This window comes from Schistocerca cancellata, chromosome 4 (assembly GCF_023864275.1).
Source record: "Schistocerca cancellata isolate TAMUIC-IGC-003103 chromosome 4, iqSchCanc2.1, whole genome shotgun sequence".
Lineage (NCBI taxonomy): Eukaryota > Metazoa > Arthropoda > Insecta > Orthoptera > Acrididae > Schistocerca > Schistocerca cancellata.
In genome coordinates this window covers 693,416,380-693,437,761 of record NC_064629.1, presented here as the reverse complement: position 1 = coordinate 693,437,761, position 21,382 = coordinate 693,416,380, and the positions used below count along the sequence as shown (strand labels likewise).

General features: G+C 41.7%; 1 protein-coding gene across 1 annotated transcript in view; it reads left to right on the top strand.

Moving 5' to 3' along the window:
• LOC126183586 (uncharacterized) overlaps nt 1-21,382 on the top strand; it is a 151,626-nt gene that overhangs the window by 96,067 nt on the left and 34,177 nt on the right. The window contains exons 12-13 of the mRNA XM_049925684.1: nt 15,601-15,761; nt 20,189-20,367. Coding sequence (XP_049781641.1) covers nt 15,601-15,761; nt 20,189-20,367 — 340 coding nt within the window. The remainder of the gene's footprint in view (nt 1-15,600; nt 15,762-20,188; nt 20,368-21,382) is intronic.

Here is a 21,382-nt window from a genome sequence, read left to right as displayed (position 1 = left end):
CGGGACCAGCCGCACAGTCCATGACTGCAGCGCCTTATACCGCTCGGCTAATCCCGCGCGGCGTCGTCGTTTTTAGAACCCATGTTGACTTCTATAGAGGAAGTTTTCGGTTTCCAGAAATGTCATAATACATGAGCATAAAACACGTTCCAAAATTTTACAACAAACCGACGTCGGGGATATAGGCGTATAGTTTTGTGCATCTTTCGACGACCCTTCTTGAAAATGGAAATTACCTATACTTTTTTTCCAATCATCAGGAATACTTCACTCCTCCACTGGCCTTCTCTCTGTTGAGCGATTTCAGTTGCTTTTCTATCCCTTGATCACTTATTTCGGTATCAGCTATTTTCTCATTCGTGCGACAATTTAAATGAAGTACCACAGTGTGGTCTTTTTCTGTGTAACAGTTTTGCTAAACACGTTCAGTATTTCGGCCGTTTCCGTGTCGTCATCCGTTTCAGTACCATTGTGGTCATAGAGTGTCCGGACAGACGGCTTCGATCGTTTTACTGATTAAACATAAAATCAAAACTCCTTGGGATTTTCTGTCGAGTCGGTAGAGAGAATTTTACTTTCGAAATCGTTGAACGCTTCACGCATGGCTCTCCTCACATTAATTTTGACCACATTTAATTTTTGTGTGCTAGGTTTTAGCTACGTTTAACTATGCAATGAAGTTCTCTTAACTTCGTAGTAGCTTTCCAACACAATGGCGGGTCTTGTCCATCTCCCTCAACTTTGCTTGGTACGTGACCTGTCTAAAGTGTATTGTATAATGCATTTGAACTTTTTTCTTTGATACTCAGCCTTATTAGTGTTGGATATGAAAATTTCACGCTGAACGCTCAGGTAATCTGTTTCCTGTCGCTCTTGCTGAACAGAAAGCTCTTACTACCTTTCTGTACATTCCTAATTACAGTCGTAGTCGCCGGCCGGTGTGGCCGAGCGGTTCTAGGCGCTACAGTCTGGAACCGCGTGACCGCTACGGTCGCAGGTTCGAATCCTGCCTCGGGCATGGATATGTGTGATGTCCTTGGGTTAGTTAGGTTTAAGTAGTTCTAAGTTCCAGGGGACTGATGACCTCAGCAGTTAAGTCCCATAGTGCTCAGAGCCATTTCAACCATTTGAACAGTCGTAGTCAGTGATGCTGTGACGCCTTTGATCACTGATTCACTGTTTCTGCGCTGAGTTGAAAAGTTCGGGTCTGTTTGTCACACGCATTTAACATATTCGATTCATGAGTCGTTCTCTGATTAACTGCTCGAGGTAATTTTTGGAGAAAGCATTTAGTACAATTTCACGCGATTCCCTACCCCTTATACCCGATTTAATGATTTGAGTCTCCCAGTGTGTAGCCTCCGCAGCTCGTGGTCTCGCGGTAGCCTTCTCGCTTCCCGAGCACGGGATCCCGGGTTCGATTCCCGGCGGGGTCAGGGATTTTCACCTACCTCGAGATGACTGGGTGTTGTTGTGTCGTCTTCATCATCATTCATCCCCATTGCGGTCGGAGGAAGGCAATGGCAAACCACCTCCACAAGGACCTTGCCTAGTACAGCAATGCGTGTCTCCCGCATCGTCCCATACATTCTGTGAAGGAGTATGGGACTTCACCAACATCAGTCTATAGCTGGTAAGTTGAAATCTTCACCTAATACTGCAATATGTTATTATTTACAGTGCATAGTAAGCAGATTGGAGGACATTATCTATTGTGGCTGTTAGTTTCTGAAATAATATCAACAAGGAGCAGGAATAAAATGCACGGAGCAAAAGATTATTTACAACTTACATAGGAACCAGACGGTAGCTATAACTTGAAGGGCATGAAAGGAAAGTAGGAGCGAAAGGAGTGAGACAGGGTTGTAGCTTATTCCTGTCGTTATTCAATCTGTACATTACGCCTACAATAAATAAAACCAAAGAAAAATTTGGAGGTGTAATTAAAGTTCACGGAGAAGAAACAAAAAGTTAGAGGCTCGCTGATGACAGTATAATTCTGTCAGAGACAGCAAAGGACTTGGAAGAGCAGGTGAAATGAATGGATAGTGTCTTCGAAGAAAAATACAAGATGGACACCAACAAAGGCAAAATAGGAGTAGTGAAATGTAGTCCAATTAAATCAGGTGATACTGAAGAAATTAGATTAGGAAATGTGATACAAAGAGTAGTAGAAGAGTTTTACTATTTGGGCAGAAAAATAACTGACGATGATCGATACAGATAGGTTGTAAAAAGCAGACTGCCTAAAGCATGGGAAGGTTTTTTTGGAAAAAAAGGAATTTGTTAACATGTAATATAAAATGTAGTATTAAGAAGTGTTTTCTGAATGCTATTCAAGTTGTATATTAATGGCCTTGCGGACAGTATTAATAGTAACCTCAGACTTTTTGCAGATGATGGGGTTATGTATAATAAAGTACATTCTGAAAGAAGCTGCACAAATATTCAGTCAGATCTTGATAAGATTTCAGACAGGGTCAAAGATCGGCCATTAGCTTTAAATGTTCAGAAATGTAGAAGTGTGCACTTGAGAAAAAGAAAAAACGTTGTATCCTATGACTGTAATTTCTGTAAATCAATGTTGGAATCGGTCAGCTCATACATATATCTGGCTGTAACACTTTTCAGGGACATGAATTGGAACGTCACATAGGCTCAGTCGTGGGTAAGGCAGCAGACTTCGGTTTATTGGCAGAACATTAGAGAATTGCAGCCGGCCGCGGTGGTCTAGCGGTTCTGGCGCTGCAGTCCGGAACCGCGGGGCTGCTACGGTCGCAGGTTCGAATCCTGCCTCGGGCATGGGTGTGTGTGATGTCCTTAGGTTAGTTAGGTTTAAGTAGTTCTAAGTTCTAGGGGACTTATGACCTAAGATGTTGAGTCCCATAGTGCTCAGAGCCATTTGAACCATTTGAACCATTAGAAAATTGCAATCAGTCTACAAAGGAGATTGCCTACAAATCACTCGTGCCACCAATTCTAGAAAACTATTCAAGTATGTGGGACCCATACCAAATAGAACTAACAGGGGATACTGAATGATACAGAGAAGGGAAACACTAATTGTCACATGTTTGTTTGACTCGCAGGAGAATAGCAGAGAGATGTCGCAAGAAATGAACTGTTAGATTCTTAAAGATAGACGTAAGTTATCCTGAGAAAGCCTACATACAATTTTTCAATAACTTGATTTAAATTATACCACAGCCCCCTAAATATTGCTCCCGTAGTGATCGTGAGGACAAGATCAAATTAATTACAGCACACACGCGGGCATTTAGAGACTCATTCTTCCCGCAGTCCATACGTAAATAGGACAAGAAACAGCCGTAATAACTGGTACTCTGGGACGTATCCTCTGCAGTGCGCTAAACAATGGTTTGCAGAGATTGGATATAGATGTATTTGTCTGGTGTGTAGCCGGTAGGAAAGTGAAACGGGGAGAATAAGCAGTTTAGACAAGAAGAGAACAGAAGCTTTTGAAATGTGGTGCCAAGGAAGAACGATGAAGATTGGGTGAGTAGATCGTATAGCTAATGAGGAGGTATTCAGTAGAACTGGGGAGAAAATAAATTTGTGATACTATCTTACTATAAAGCCTAGTTTACATGACGACACTGGCTTGAGCCAATCGTTGCATGCAACGAGTTGCACGCCAGTGATTTCGTATATGTCCATAGACACGGCGCCACCAGTGTGCACTTGAGTTTCGTCATTTTGTGAGAGCCATAATCGAGCGTAAAATGAAAGTTTTGGCAGCTGTACTAGTTATCAGGAGTTAATGCTTGTTTTCAGGAAATCACAGCATATGGCAAGACATTTAAAAAAATAAGAAACGTGTTTAGGTTCGTGGCTGAATAAAGGAATGACGTCAGCTCAGTTGGTCAGCGACCGTGCTGAAAGAAATTGTACTGGAAGACCATATAAGTTATTTTAATTTTTTTAGCTACAATTTGTGAACGTAAAGCACTTCTGTGACATTCTAAATAAATTAATACTGAATAAAGAAATCAGCTTTCCAGAATTCTGTAAGCTTTTCTCCTGTAAACTATTCTTCTTAAAAAAAGAATCCGGCAACTCGTACCATGGAATTTTAGTCTTGTAAACGTGGGCAGTTCTGCAGCCAGCTGTTTTGTTGCGTCTATTTTTTTAATTCGTTTTTGTATATACTCCTATAATTTTAATTGAGTGGATTTTGCTCTACAGCTCATGTATTGTCTATCAGTTCATGTGGAGATCGTGTATGCCAGTCTCAAGTGCAGCAACAACTCGCTACTTGTTTTGGTAGTCAACATAATTACAGTCCTACAGAACATCTATGCACAGCACTTATAGTCTTATACCCATAACAGGAACAGTTTCCTCGGTTCACTACTTCATATTTCACTTTGTTTACCCTCTACCTACACACCTAACCTCGAATACTCATGCAACTAGTGTCGTCAAAGTTTGAACAATCCGAAAATCTTTAGTTTCACAATGAGATGCGCAAACGTGCTTCGCGCATGCGCACTGGCTGGTAACCCAGTTGCGTGCAACCCAGTGTCGTCGTATAAACTAGGCTTAAGAAGCCGGTGGTTGATTTAACGCATTCTGAGACATCAAGGAATCGTCAATTTAGTACTGAAGGGAAGTGTGTGTGTATGAGGGGGAGAAGGGAGGGGGCTTTGAATTGTAGAGGGAGAGCAAGAGATGAATACAGTCGGCAGATTCAAATATATGTAGGCTGCAGTAATTCTTCGGAGATGAAGAGGCTTGTATAGAACAGAGAACCTGCATCAAACAAGTCTTGAGACTGAAGACCGCAACAACGAGAGCAATCAATACTGGCAGAGAACTAGCTTGATGATGTTTGAGTTTTTTCTCAGTGATTCAGACAGGTTAACCGGTACCCTTTAGTGGTTAGACACTGGACTCGCGTTCGGGAGGACGACGGTTCAATCCCGCGTCCGGCCATCCTGATTTAGGTTTTCCGTTATTTCCCTAAATCGCTCCAGGCAAATGCCGGGACGGTTCCTTTCAAAGGGCACGGCCGACTTCCTTCCCCGTCCTTCTCTAACCCGATGACCTCGCTGTCTGGTCTCCTTCCCCAAAACAACCAACCAACCAACCGGTACCCTTTACAAAAATAACATATTTTCTCGCAGTGAACAAACATTCAGCTACTCTTAGATATTTTACTGTTGCCACTGTTTGCAGTGATTTATTGCATGTAGGGTAAACAGCCTATTTATGTGCAGTATGTTACATTTACTCATGTTGAGGGTCCCTACACCAAGCGTGTGTCTTCTGCAGGTTTTCCTTCATTTCTTTACAGCCTTGGCGTTGTGACCTTCTCAGTAGTAGACTGTGGTTCCAAGCATCAAGGAAACTTGCGGTCTCCAAAAAGATCGTAATGCTCAAGCATAGAACGTGGTCTATAATTGTGCAACAGCTATATAGGGCTATAGTCATGTGCATCTGTTCAAAGATATGTTTGGAAATGGGAATATCCCACGCCATTCTTCCATCGCTTGTAATGCTTCCTTGCTCTAGCAACCTACGATAAACTGCTTCTAGAAGGATAGCAAGTTCTTTTGAGTACTCTATATAGAACACGGGTCCAGTTGCCTTTCCTTTGATGAGCGAATATAAGTGATTTTCTATTCAGCCATCACTTCTCTCTATGTCTCATTTCGGCCTTCATCCAATGACTGAAAATACGATCAGTACTACGATCTTCTACAGTGAAATAGTTCGGGAATAGCGAATTCAGTATTTCAAGCTTCTGTCTGCAACCCTTATCCTGCATACCAGTGAGATCACATAGCGCCTGTGTGCAATTTGTTAACTAAAGCTGGTCAGTTGACAGAAGGGGTAGCGAGGAGCGAATGAACCAAGCCCCGGCCCTTACATAAGAATACCAAGGGGTGAGGAGCCGTGTAGGGGGAACACGCCACGCCTGTCAGTCGCAGTTCAGGCACCTTGACCTGTGCTGCATGCTTTCGCTACAGTCGATGTTACACACGGAGGTAAAAGCCGCTTAAATGTTATTCGTAATCGAAACTGAAACCGTTATGCATGTGGATGTCTTATATACACTGATCAGCCAAAACACTGTGACCACCGATCTACTGTCGATATAAAACCGTCCAGGCGATAGCAGCGTCACCTAGTGAGGAATGACTGCTAGTCAGACACACACGGTGCACGAAGTATCAGTGAGTGTGCTGTCTATGTGTAGAATGTAGATAGTGTCGGAAGTTTCATGCGGCTTTTCGCGGATGATGCTGTAGTATACAGAGAAGTTGCAGCATTAGAAAACTGCAGCGAAACGCAGGAAGATCTGCAGCTGGTAGGCACTTGGTGCAGGGAGTGGCAAGAGACCCTTAACGTAGACAAATGTAATGTATTGCGAATACATAGAAAGAAGGATCATTTATTGTATGATTATATGATAGCGGAACAAACACTGGTAGCAGTTACTTCTGTAAAATATCTGGAAGTATGTGTACGGAACGATTTGAAGAGGAATGATCATATAAAATTAATTGTTGGTAAGGCGGGTGCCAGGTTGAGATTCATTGGGAGAGTACTTAGAAAATGTAGGCCATCAACAAAGGAGGTGGCTTACAAAACACTCGTTCGACCTATACTCAAGTATTGCTCATCAGTGTGGGATCCGTACCAGGTCGGGTTGACAGAGGAGATAGAGAAGATCCAAAGAAGAGCGGCGCGTTTCGTCACAGGGTTATTTGGTAAGCGTGATAGCGTTACGGAGATATTTAGCAAACTCAAGTGGCAGACTGCAAGAGAGGCGCTCTGCATCGCGGTGTAGCTTGCTGTCCAGGTTTCGAGAGGGTGCGTTTCTGGATGAGGTATCGAATATATTGCTTCCCCCTACTTCCACCTCCAGAGGAAATCACGAATGTAAAATTAGAGAGATTCGAGCGCGCACGGAGGCTTTCAGACAGTCGTTCTTCCCGCGAACCATACGCGACTGGAACAGGAAACGGAGGTAATGACAGCGGCACGTAAAGTGCCCTCCGCCACACCCCGTGGGTGGCTTGCCGAGTATAAATGTACATGTAGATGTAGATGGAGAACGCATGCGATCTATCTGAGTTTGACGAGGGCAGATACTGATGGCCCGGAGGCTCGACACGTGCATTTCGGAAACTGCACGACTTGTCGGGTGTTTGAGGATTGCTGTGATGAGTGTCTTCAACACGTGGTGAAACCACGTCCAGACGTCGTGCGGTTGGGCACCTCATTACAGATGTCAGACGTCGTAGGCTGGGCAGACTGGCAAAAACGGACAGGCGGCGAACTGTAGCGTAACTAACACCATACTTTAATGCTGGGCAGAGTACAAGTGTGTCTGAACACACAATGCACCAAACGCTCCTAACAATGGGCCTCTGCAGTTGACGACCCATGCATGTGCCAATGCTACCACGACATCGGCAATTACGGAGGCTTTCAGACAGTCGTTCTTCCCGCGAACCATACGCGACTGGAACAGGAAACAGAGGTAATGACAGCGGCACGTAAAGTGCCCTCCGCCACACCCCGTGGGTGGCTTGCCGAGTATAAATGTACATGTAGATGTAGATGGAGAACGCATGCGATCTATCTGAGTTTGACCGAGGGCAGATACTAATGGCCCGGAGGCTCGACACGTGCATTTCGGAAACTGCACGACTTGTCGGGTGTTTGAGGATTGCTGTGATGAGTGTCTTCAACACGTGGTGAAACCACGTCCAGACGTCGTGCAGTTGGGCACCTCATTACAGATGTCAGACGTCGTAGGCTGGGCAGACTGGCAAAAACGGACAGGCGGCGAACTGTAGCGTAACTAACACCATACTTTAATGCTGGGCAGAGTACAAGTGTGTCTGAACACACAATGCACCAAACGCTCCTAACAATGGGCCTCTGCAGTTGACGATCCATGCATGTGCCAATGCTACCACGACATCGGTAACTACGACTGAAATGAGTATGCGACCATCGTCATTAGACATTGCCATAGTGACAGAGCGTAGAATGGTCTGACGAATCCCGGTACCTTCTTCATCGTGCCGATTGGAGGGCGCGAATCTATCGTCTTCCACGGGAACAGCTCCCTGACACCTGTACGGCGGGATGGAGACAAGCTGGTGGTGGCTCCATTATGCTCTGGGGAACATTCACGTGGACATCTATGAGTCCAGTAGAGCTCGTGCCAGGCACCATGACGGTCAAGGAGTATCGAACACTGGTTGCAGACCATGAACATCCCTTCATGACGATCGTGTTTCCCGATGGCAGTGGCATATTTCAGTAAGATAAATGTGCCATGTCACAAGGTCAGGAGTGTGATAGAGTGGTTCGAGGAACACAGTGGCGAGTTCCAATTGATGTGCTGGCCCCCCAAATCGCCAGATATGAACCTGATTAAACACATCTGAGATGTGATTGAACGTAGCATCAGAGCTCACCACCACCCTCCCTGGAATTTACAGGAATTAGGTGACTTGTGTGTGCAGATGCGGTGCCAACTGCCTCCAGCGACCTACCAAGGCCGCACTGCTTCCGTTAAATCACTTAATAAAAGCAAGTCTTCCGCTCCAAACTGTATACCAATTAGGTTTCTTTCAGAATATGCTGATACAATAGCTCAATGTGTAACAATCATATACAACCGCTCGTTCGACGAAAGATCCGTGTCCAAAGACTGAAAAGTTGCACAGGTCACACCTATATTCAAGAGAGGTAGTAGGAGTAATCCACCAAATTTTAGGCCATATCATTAAGGTCGATATGCAGCAGGATTTTGGAACATATATTGTGTTCGAACATTATGAATTACCTCAAAGAGAGTGGCCTATTGACACATAGTCAACACCGATTTAGAAAACATCGGTCTTGTGAAACCCAACTAACTCTTTATTCACACGAAGTGTTGAGTGCTATTGACAAGGAGTTTCGAACTGATTCCGTAAATCTAGATTTCCAGAAGCCTTTCGACATTTTACCACACAAGCGGCTTGTAGTGAAATTGCGTTCTTATGGAGTATCGCCTCAGTTATGTGACTGGATTCGTGATTTCCCCTCAAAGCGTATCACCAACCAACCTTCGTAGTAATTGACGAAAAGTCATCGAGTAAAACAGAAGTGATTTCTGGCGTTCCCCAAGTTAGTGTTGTAGGCCCTTTGCTGTTCCTTATCTATATAAACGATTTAGAAGACAAAATAGTTCAAATGGCTCTGAGCACTATGGGACTTAACTTCTATGGTCATCAGTCCCCTAGAACTTAGAACTACTTAAACCTAACTAACCTAAGGACATCACACAACACCCAGTCATCACGAGGCAAAGAAAATCCCTGACCCCGCCGGGAATCGAACCCGGGAACCCGGGCGTGGGAAGCGAGAACGCTACCGCACGACCACGAGCTGCGGACGATTTAGGAGACAGACTGGGCAGCGGTCTTACGATGTTTGCAGATGATTCTATGGTCTATCGTCTAGTAAAGTCATCAGAATATCAAAACAAACAGGAAAACAATTTAGGAAAGATATCTGTAAGGTGCGAAAATTGGCAATTGATCCTAAATAATGAAAACCGTGAGGTCATCAACTTGAGTGCTAAAAGGAATCCGCTAAACTTCGGTTACACGATAAATCAGTCAAATCTGAAGGCCGTAAATTCTACTAAATACCCAGCAATTACAATTACGATCAACTTGAATTGGAAAAAACACATAGAAAATTTGGTGGGGAAGGCAAACCAAAGACTGCGTTTTATTGGCAGCACACTTAGAAAATGTACCGTAACACATCTGCTAAAGAGATTGCCTACACTACGCTTGTCCGTCCTCTTTTGGAGTACTGCTGCGCGGTCTGGGATCCTTATCAGATAAGATTGACGGAGTACATCGACAAAGTTCAAAGGACTGCAAAACACTTTGTATTATCGCGAAATAGGGGAGAAAGTGTCACTGACATGATACAAGATTTGCGGTGGACATCACTAAAACAAAGGGGCTTTTCGTTGCGGCGGAATCTTCTCACGAAATTTCAATCACCAACCTCCGAATGTGCAAATAATTTGTTGACGCAGACCTACAATCATCGTAATAAAACAAGGGAAATCAGAGCTCCCACGGAAAGATATAGATGTTCTTTTTTCCGCGCGCTCTTCGATATTGGAATAATAGATAATTATTGTGAAGATGCTTCGATGAATCCTCTGCCAGTCACGTAAGTGTGATTTGCAGTGTATCCATGTGGATAGATGTAGATGTAGAACTATCCCATAAAATCCTATTTACAAAGTATTAAATGAAGAATCTAGAGATATTCTTCATCCTGCTATTTATTGCTCTCATACGGACTGTGAAGACGAGATCAGAGTAACTACAGTGCACCCAGAAGCACTTAAGAATTATGTGTATTTGTTATTACGCACAATGCTGACAATGGGGATGAATGTGAGGAATTGGGGTTTAGGGGGTCTGGAGCCCCTCCTCCCCCCTCCCCCAACCCCCACCCTTATCTTACGCGAAAAACTGGAATATTACCCGAATGTCCGCTTTGTGAAACCCGTGCCACATTTTAATAGTCACGCACTGTAATTGATTGAGACAGCAACAAACTATGGAGTTGCGATGCAATAAAGTGGGGTTTCACCTTTCCCGCATCCCCTTCCCCCCTTCACGGGCCCACCCCATCGCTATGCGCGCAACGGGCTGATGCGCAGCTTCGCTCTGGGCAGTTCAACAATTAACGGTGACAGTTTCGGGCGTCTTGAGTCAACCGAGCTTAAACTTAGCGTGCTTGTGTTTGATTAGTCACGCTTGAAAAAACAGTGAAACGGACAAGTCAGAAATCTGTTTTGGGGTTAGATCATCGGGGAAGGTTTTCTTGAATTCATCTACGCAGACGATGTTTCAGCTCGAGCACTAGCAGCAACGATTATAACGCATTTCATATCTTATGACTTGGATATGGATAAATTTATTGGGCAGGGCTTTGATGGCACTACAGTGATGAGCGGCCGGTTACGAGGCGTGAGAACAACATTTGTAGAACGATACCCAAGAGTGCAATTCGTACACTGTGTGGCGCACGTTCTTAATTTAGTTCCAGCGCATTCACGCGCGAGACCGATGATAAGGATCTGTATCGGAACAATGAAAACTGCAGTAAACCTTTTTCGACAATCTCCACTTCGGGACAATCTTTTGAAGAAAATTGCGAGACAAATCAACTCTTCTCATTTGACGCTTATCGCTCTTTGTAAGACGCGGTGGACCGAAAAACATGTGGGTGTCAAAAGATTTGCAGAAATGCTTCCTGTAGTGCGCGCAACGCTTGGCACTTCAAGACGATGCATGTAGGGATGTCGCCACTTCAGCATACCAACTGCAGACCACCTTAGAAAATAGTCAGTTTATTGTGTCGAAATTATACGAACAAAAGCTTTTTCGTATACAGCGAAGCTAAACAAAGCAATGCAAAAGGTCAGTGTTGACTTGACCAATGCTTGTAGCTATGCTAAAACAATAAAATAATTTAAAAAAATAAAATATTCCGAATGAAAGTCAATTCTCAATCCTTTTCGAGCAGGCAAACCAAATGACTCTGAGTGACATAGCTGTTCCAAGGACGACTGGAAGGCGAACCCAGCGCAGCAATGCACCAGCAGAAACTGCCGAAACATATTACCGCCAGTATGTCTTTTGCCCTTTTATTGACATGTGAGTATGGAACTCGATACTTGTTTTAAACATGAAGAAACGATCTAAGGGATTTAGATGCTTTTGTCTGAGAAAACCAGTAATGACTCCAGGACAAAAAGATAGCACAAATACTTCTGGGTGAAAATGCTGGCACAGAACTTCCGAGTGAATGTGAGATATGGCAAAATCACTGGAAAAGTGTAGAGAAGAAATATGCCATTGCAAGAGAAGCTGTTGATCAGTGCAATGAACAGTTTTCCCTTTGATAAAATAGCTTGTCATCATTTTAGACACACTCCCAGTGTCACTGCGACCCCAGAAAGATGTTTCTCCACTTTAATGAGGCTAAAAGCTTATATCAGAAATAAAATAGGAGATGACAGGCTTACTGGTCTTGCTCTAATGAGTGTTCATCTTGATCTGGCACTACATCTAGATTCCAAAGAAATCACAAATAAGTTTACAGTGAGATGTGAAAGGCAAGTCGCTTTTGTTATTTACTAAATTACAGTAACTTATGACCTAAAGTTACAGTCAAATGTCAAAGTGTCGCAAACGTAAATATAAACATAGAATACTGTAATAACGTTGTAATATTTTATTAAGATGAACATAAACAAAAGCTAAATGAGGATAATGGAATGTAGTCGAATTAAGTTGGGTGATGCTGAGGGAATTAGATTAGGAAATGACACACTTTCAAAGTAGTAATCGAGTTTTGCGATTTGGGGAGCAAAATAACTGATGATGGTCGAAGTAGAGAGGATATAAAATGTAGACTGGCAATGGCAAGGAAAGCGTTTCTGAAGAAGAGAAATTCGTTAACATCGAGTATAGATTTAAGTGTCAGGAAGTCGTTTCTGAAAGTATTTGTATGGAGTGTAGCCATGTATGGAAGTGAAACATGGACGATAAATAATTTGGACAAGAAGAGAATAGAAGCTTTCGAAATGTGGTTCTACAGAAGAATGCTGAAGATTAGATGGGTAGATCACATAACTAATGAGGAGGCATTTAATAGAACGGGGGAGAAGAGGAGTATGTGGCACAACTTGACAAGAAGAAGGGACCAGTTGGTAGGGCATATTCTGAGGCATCAAGGGATCACAAATTTAGCATTTGAGGGCAGCATGGAGGGTAAAAATCGTAGAGGGAGACCAAGAGATGAATACACTAAGCAGATTCAGAAGGATGTAGGTTGCAGTAAGTACTGGGAGATGAAGAAGCTTGCACAGGATAGAGTAGCATGGAGAGCTGCATCAAACCAGTCTCAGGACTGAAGACCACAACAACAACGAAGTTAATTATATATTTTAATAATATGTAAAAACCTAAAATTTTACATTTGTTTCTTTTGCCATTCATAAATACGTTATTACACACATTACGTATTTTTTATTTGAAAGTGCCTAGATTAATTAGTGCTTAACTGCATGTGATGTGTATTCTAATGTGCTTATGGGTTTTTAATTTCCAACTGATTGATTTTATTGGGGAAACAACAGTGACTTTTTATGGTGTGAATGAAATTATGAGCAAAATCCAGTTTACCTTCCTAAAGTCCAGTGTTCGACAGTCCCCTTTTAAAAGCGATAGGTATGTCAGTGTCAGTCAACATTATAACAGAAAAGCTTTACCTGCCTCAAAACACCTTCCCACACTCTACAGGTGAATTACTGAATGATAATTTTTCATCATCATTGACTCACAAGTCGCCGAAGTGGCGTCAGCTAAAAAGGACTTGCACTTTCTGCGGCCCAACACCCCTCATGGGGTCTCCTGGCGAACAATGCCATACGATCATTTCATTTCATTGAATGATAATTTTTTATTCATTTGTTTTATTTTACATTGAATTACATTGATCCTAGTAGCGTTAGAGTAGTTAGGATATGACATGAGTCAGTTTTTTTTACAGTATTTACAATTATAAATTTTGCATAAAATTTACAGTAGTGGATATAGTTGAATAAAATGTGATAGATTTATAATAATGCTCATATCAACTAAAGTTACATTATAATACATAAAAATAAATATGGTACATAATTGAACAACACATCAGAATTAATATTTACACATACACTTTGAGAAATTTATATCAGTAATATCTTAATATCTGAAAATTAATATAGATTTATGACAAAAATAATTCATATTTATGCTTAAACTAAATTTAATGACTCAGTTATACAATAACTACACACATGCATGCTCATTTGTGCTAAAAACCCACCAGTTGAGTGGAATGACTTTTGTAACTGGTATTCTTTCGACTTGCTCTTGAATTTTGGTGTTTCAGGGGCAACACTCTTCACGTCTATAGGTATAGCATTGAAAAATTTCATTCCTAAGTAATTACTTCTTTCTGCACAAGGGTAAAGTTTGTCAAGTTACTATGTAAGTCCAGATTTGACCTCATACTGTGGCCATGATATGCATTATTGGTTTTGAAAAGAGAGTGGTTTTTAACAGTGAAACATACATGGGAGGAGATATACTGAGATATCATTGTAAAATATGTAGTTTTCATAAAAGGTTCCTGCAAGAGCATCTTGGATGAACAGCATTCATAATGCATATAACTCTCTTCTTTTGTCAGGGGTTGATTACCCCAAAATATGATCGCTTAAGACAACAGTGTATCCTTATGTGCATATGATGCAATTATGTGTAAGGCAAAAGTCGTAGAATGAAGTCTTTTTGCCAGATCTAGGATTTGGTTGGACCAATTTAATTTGATATCAAAATCCAACAAGAACTTATCAGAATCCATTTGCAGTACTTCATGGCCATTGCACTTCATATTATGTTCCTAACGTGTCACATGAAATTGCACATAACGATGATGATGATATTTGGTTTGAGGGGTGCTCAACTGCGCGGTTATCAGCACCGTACAAATTCCCAACCTTTGCTCAGTCCAATTTCGCCACTTTCATGAATGATGAGGACAACACAAACACCCAATTGCCGGGCAGAGAAAATCCACAACCCAGCCAGGAATCAAACCTGGGACCCCATGATCCAGAGGCAGCAACACTAGCCACTAGACCATGAGCTGCAGGTGTCTTCCCAGAAACCAAACTGACATTGACTGAGAATGTTGTGACTGACAACTAGCCTGAACACCAGTTTCTTTAGGTCTTTGGAAAAACTTGTTAGCAGGGACATTGGACAGTAATTTGTTACAGTTTTTTCACCATTCTAGAAAAGTGGTTTCACACATGCATATTTCAATCTCAGTGGGCAATATCTTGTGTAGTGATTCACTAAATATGTGACACAGAACTGCACTTATATAAACATGACAGAGCTAAGATTTCTTATGGAAATATTATTGACTTCAAAAGAACTATTTGCTTTCATGTCTTTGACTATTTTCTCGATCTTATTAAGGATGATATGAGACACATAACTTTGGTTCCATTAGCTTTACACAGAAGGGCTAATCCCGTCACTCACTGAGCCTTTGCAGCCAGTTTTCTCAGCAGCTATTAAAAATATCTCTAGCTATATAGCTGTTGCAATATTTCTACACTGACTTATATCTTTATCAGAAATACAATCCAATTTTTGCCCACTCTCCCTGTGTACAACTTGCCACATGGTTTTTACTTTGTGGCTCAAGTTGTTAATTTCAGATATGATGTGCATATTTTGGGGCTTTTTTTAATAATTCTCTTTAAAATATTACAGCACAATCAATGGTTCACCTTTTTAATAAGACATCACATACTTTTAGTGATTCTTACAAAGAAACCTTAACTTGTGGTACAATACTAAATATCCTCTGTCATGCACTTTTGAAGTACTCTGCTTTATGTTTTTCAGTATCAGCACAACAAAGTAATCTATAACTAAATAGTTTTGCTGGATTTCTCTCCCACAGGGCATATGCTGCACCCTATGGTGCAGAAAGAGAAAACTGTGAACTAAGTGATCGTGATACAAAAGATTTTGATATCAATAATCCACTATATTTTGAGACAACGGGAGACTATGACTTCTATGAACGGTTTGGTGGAAGAATTGCAGGAGACTGTCTTGATGGTAAGCTTAATTTTTTCATGCTTTACAACAATTCAGGGGCACCTTCCTCATTCTTTACTTTCTTCTTTATAAATTTTACAATATGGATGCCGCCCCCCCTTCTGTAATTAATATGATTCACAGAATTTGCTATCTTTTCCAGTTAGTTATGCCCTACCCCCTTCCATGAGTCACATCATATAGCAAACCAAAGTGTGATCATACAGTGTATAGTTTACCAACTGGTGCTTAATTCCTTGCTGACATCTTAGTTTTGGGACTTTGATCACGATCTTAGGCATCATTTTCTGCATAAAAATCCACCATTTGCTGTTGGAAACATCATCAGTGGCTATGTAACTAGGTTTTTGAATCTCCAAATGTAATTCCTCTGAAATTGCATATTTTCTTAAGCATTCATCATCTGAGAATTTGAACACATTTCCATATCCTCTGATGTCTTCCATGATTAGACCCATAATAATCTGCAGAAAAAATGCCTAAGGTCATGGTGTAAATCTCAAAAATCACTTGTCATTGAGAATTCACACTTCTAAAATTGCAGAAAATAAACAGTGTTGAAAACTTCTGTCATTGGATTCTATTATACTTGGTTCATCACTGTTTTGATATTTTTGAAGAAAGAACATTTCATGGTATAGCCTCTGAAGTGTTGCAGGTGCTTGTTATATGAATTTTCCCCTTAGCTCAAGATTACTTTAGTATCCCTAGCACTATCTATAACCTTCCTTTCTTTTTAGTACATTCAATCTCTCTCTCTCTCTCTCTCTCTCTCTCTCTCTCTCTCTCTCTCTCTCTCTGCCTATGAGCCTTGCATTCAGGAAGATGACAGTCCACATCTGGCCATCTTGATTCAGGTTTTCAGAGATTTCTCTAAATCACTCCAGGAAAATGCTGAAATAATCCCTCTGAAATCACACTATGGAGAGGTGTGAAAGTGTGGATTGAGAGGGGTGACAGGACATAGGAAGGGGAAACTGTTGGCTCGAAGATGTGGGGACAGTGGGTAAGTGGAGAATGAGGCCATGAGGATTACGGAAGCAAAGGATATTTTGCAAGAATAACTCACATCTACAAGTACATAATTCAGGAAAGTTGATGCTGGGTGTAAGGATCCTAATAGCACAGATTGTGAAGCAACTATTGAACTTCAGCATGTTGTGCTCAGCAGCATGTTGTGCCACTAGATGGTAAACTTTGTTCTTGGCCACAGTTTGACAGTGGCTATTCATTCTGCTGGACATATGACTGGTAGTCATGCTGACATAGAAGTCTGTGCAGTGGCTGTAGTAGAGATGATGTAACACATGGCTGCTTTCACAGGTTGTCGTGCCAGTGATGGCACAAGATAAGTCTGTGACATGACTGGAGTTGTAAGTGCTGAATGGGTGAAACAGACAGGTCTTGCAACTGTGTCTTCCACAAGGATATGACACTTGTGGCAAGAGGTTGGTAGTGGGAGTGTCGTAAGAATGGACTATAATACCGTGTAAGGTGCATGGGCGATGGAATATCACTTTAGGACAGATGAGAAGGAACTTGTGTAGGATCTCCCTCATTTTCAGGCATGATGACAGGTAGTCAAAGCTCTGGCAGGGGTATGGTTATTTACTACCCCAGGCCAGGGTGATGTTGGGTGATGATATGGGTGCTCCTTTGTAGAGGATTCATGGGGTTGGTGGGAGGATTTGGATGTGTGAGAATATGGCATACACAATCTGTCTGCGGATTAGGTTTGGTGGGTAGTGCTTGTCTGTGGTGGCCCTCTTGAGACCTTCAGGTTCACCCATGGGTGGCCAGGCTTCATGGTAGCGATTTTTTTGGTGTAGGTTCTGTCAAAATGCATGTACTGTCAGTCGTTTGTGAGTTTAATATGGACAGAGGTGTGTGTCGAGCCATCAGAGAGGTGGAAGTAAACATTCAAGAAGGTGGCACATTGGCTGAGGAGGACCAGCCTAAGTGGATGGGAGGGAATGTGTTGAGGCTGTGAAGGAATGAGGACAGTGTGTCTTGGCCCCAAGTCCAGTTCGTGAAGATATCGTATATCAGCCTGGACCAGACAAGAGGTTAGGCGTCTTGGGAGGCTAGGAAGGTTTCCTCTAGATGACCCATGAACAGGATGGCATAGGAAGCTGCCGTGCAGCTGCCCATGGCTGTGCCACTGGTTTTTAATATACCTTACCCTTGAAGGAGTAGCAGTTTTGTGTGAAGTTATAGCTGGTAAGGCTTATTAGGAATAGGGCAGTGTCTTTTGAGTTGGAAGGACATTGGGAGAGGTAGTGTTCAATAGTGGCATGGCCATGGGCATGAGGAATGTCAGTATATAGGGAAGTGTCATCAACAGTGATGAGTAGCGGTCCTGGTGGTAAAGGGGTGGGGATGGTAGAGAGTCAGTGAAGGAAGAGGTTGGTATCTTTGATGTGAGAGGCTAGGCTTCAGGCAATTGTTGGTCAAAAGAGCAGAAACTCCTTCGGTGTGAGTACAATAACCAGCTACAATGGGGCATCCAGGATTGATGGTTTGTGGATTTTGGGGAGCATGTAGAAAATGGGTGTCATGGTGTCACTGGAGTGAGCAGAGAGGTGGACTCAGTGGACAGATTCTGGGATATACATAAAGATTTCAGTAGTGGTTGGAGGTTACATTGGACTGCTGAGATGGGATCAGTATGGCAGAGCTTGTAGATGAATGAGCCAGACAGTTGGTAGTAAGCCTTCTGGCAGGTAGTCACTATGATTCATCACTACCAGTGGTAGAACCTTTGTCTGCAGGGAGTATAGTTAAATTAAGGTTTGTTTTGATGTTGTGAATAGTTGTCCTTTCTTCTATTGAGAGATTTTCATTCTTGGGAAGGAACCTGGCGAAGGATGGTGAGCCCAAGTTGGAAGTAAGGAACTCCTGAAAGGTGGCCCATGGGATGGCTAGGTGGGAGGGAGGAGGGTCGCAGTTGATGTGTTAGACCATCAAAATCCTGAGCTGGTTGGAGGGCCCTGCTCATAATGCTCCAAATGTTCTCAGTTATGGAGAGATCTGGTGACTCTGCTGACTGAGGTAGGGTTTGGCAAGCATGAAGACAAGCAATAGAAACTCTCACTGTGGACAGAAGGGCATTCTTGATGCAATGTAAGCCCAGGGTGGCTTACCATGAAGGGCAACATAATGGGGTATAGAGTAACGTTGAAGTACCACTATGCTGTAAGGGTGCTGCGGATGACAGCCAAAGTGACCAACCAAGAAAAGGCATGCCAAACCACCAATCCAGGTTGTCTAGCATTATGGCAGGCATTAGCCAGGTTGGTATCCCACTAGTGTGGGACATCGCTGGACATCAGGGCTCAATTCTAAGCAGGATTCATCACTCAAGACAGTTATACTCAAGAGATTCCAGGCCAGAGATGTGTCTGTAAAGACCCTGGACAGTGGTGGGATGCCATCCTGAATGTTGTCTGCTATATGGCCTGACAATCAAGGGTGATGATCTGGTGTGCCATTTCTTTTCATAGGAGGACCCCTTTGGTTGTCATCCGCAGCACCCTTACAACACACCTGTATGTCATCAGTATTCCACTCCCCATTTTGTTGCCCTTTATGGCAAGCCATCCTGGGCTTACATTTTAGCAAGATAAAGTCCGCCTACATAGGCTAAAGCTTCTACTGCTTGTCTTCGTGCTTGCCAAACCCTACCTCAGTCAGCAATGTCACTGGATCTCTCCCCAATTGAGATCATGTGGAGCACTATGGTTGGTTGGTTTGTGGGATTAAAGGGACCAGACTGCTACGGTCATTGGTCCCAGAGCACTATGGGCTGAGCTCACCAACCATCTTGGGATTTTCATGAATGAACACACAATTTCGACAGAATCTGGCTCAATGTACCTCAGGAGGACATTCAACAACTCTATCAATGCTAAGCTGAATAACTGCTCATGTAATGGCCAGAGATGGACCAACACATTATTGACTCGCTCAATTTGCGGAGCTCCTTCTCTTGAATAAATTATCCATCTTTTCTGAAATTGTATTCATTTTTTTGTCTGTACATCTACATCACACCAATTGATTTCTGTCCCATTCAGATCATTCCACCATGGTGCATATCTTTTTGTTTTTTCCACATTATCACATCCTATAGCATGCAGACATCTAGGTCATAGTTCAAGGACTTTTACTTCTCTAAAGTGCTACTGGATTCATGATTATAGGCATTAGAAACATTAATAAACATGTAAAAAATGTGACAGAAAGGTCAAGGTCAGTTTTTTATGTATACTTATACATAAGGGATCATTTTTCAGATATCCAGATCAGTACCTATCTCGAAAAAGTAATTTAAGAATTTTTCCAATTTTGAAATTGTTTTTAAATACATTGTGTTGTTATTGAAATAAGGAATAAAATATACATTTTGTTATTTTGCTCATACACAGTCAGCCAGCAATGTAGTGAAGATGGAATGGAATTTACTCTTAGAACACCTGAGGGATTCTTTGGCCGCATCTATACATATGGTTTCTATGATCGCTGTTTCTTCCGGGGAAATGGAGGAACACTGAATGTTTTGAGAATAAGTGGTGCACAGGGCTACCCAGAATGTGGAACACAAAGGGTTTGTTGATGAGAAAATATCATTTTCATTTTTTCATAAAAATAGTAAAACTATTTCACAGTGTCGTTTACATAGTGGTTTCAGTTTTTGAATTTAGATTTTTTTGATCAGTATGTAACATTCATGTTTGATAATAAATTTCCATGAGAAATTTTCATAGTCATGTGGCAATAATAAATTATTGCCTTTTCTTTTGAAAATCTATTTCATATCTAAGGCATTGTGTGCTTCTATTTCACAGAATGGCATCTTGAGTTAAAGTTAATGCACATTTGTTAACTTCAGCTTCTTTTAAAATTTTCCATCTGTGACAGTAGACAGCTTCCAATTGGTAGTTTTATTTTTTAACTAAGAAATCATTTGAATAGACAACTGGCTGCCACTGAAGGTCTCATTCTGGATCTGTGTTATATTTCATGTCAAGTCTGCTGTTATTAAATCACCATACAGATGCAACACTAATTAATTTGTAATCCTTATTTTCTTATTGGTTAATTTTTTATGCTATATATCATTAATCAATCTTTATTATCTTACTTACATGAACTGTTGAGCTATAATGTGAATGTTTCTGTGATTTGTTTGTGAGCAATAACTACAATTTGCCTGTCTAAATAAAACTGACATATTCTATTTATCCTTGTTGCAACTTTGTCTCACCAGATCTTTGGATAGTTTTTCTTCCTATCAAGTCAATCCAAAAAATAACATTTTTATCCTGCAAGGCTTATTTGTATTTCTGTATTGCACCAACATCCTGCATATGATACTGTCTTTTCAGACTTCCTATTACAATCTACATTAATTACAACATACTTTTCCTTAAACAGAAATAACATCAAAATATTTGTTTCCATCTATCCATGGATTATGCAAAATTATATCTGTACAACTGCTTGTGATATATTTAATTGATTCTGAAGCAGCAGTCAACAAACCACTTGTGTAAATAAATTACAAACACCCTCAAAATTCATATCCAGAGCAATTTGTATGTAAGACCTTGGATGTCCTC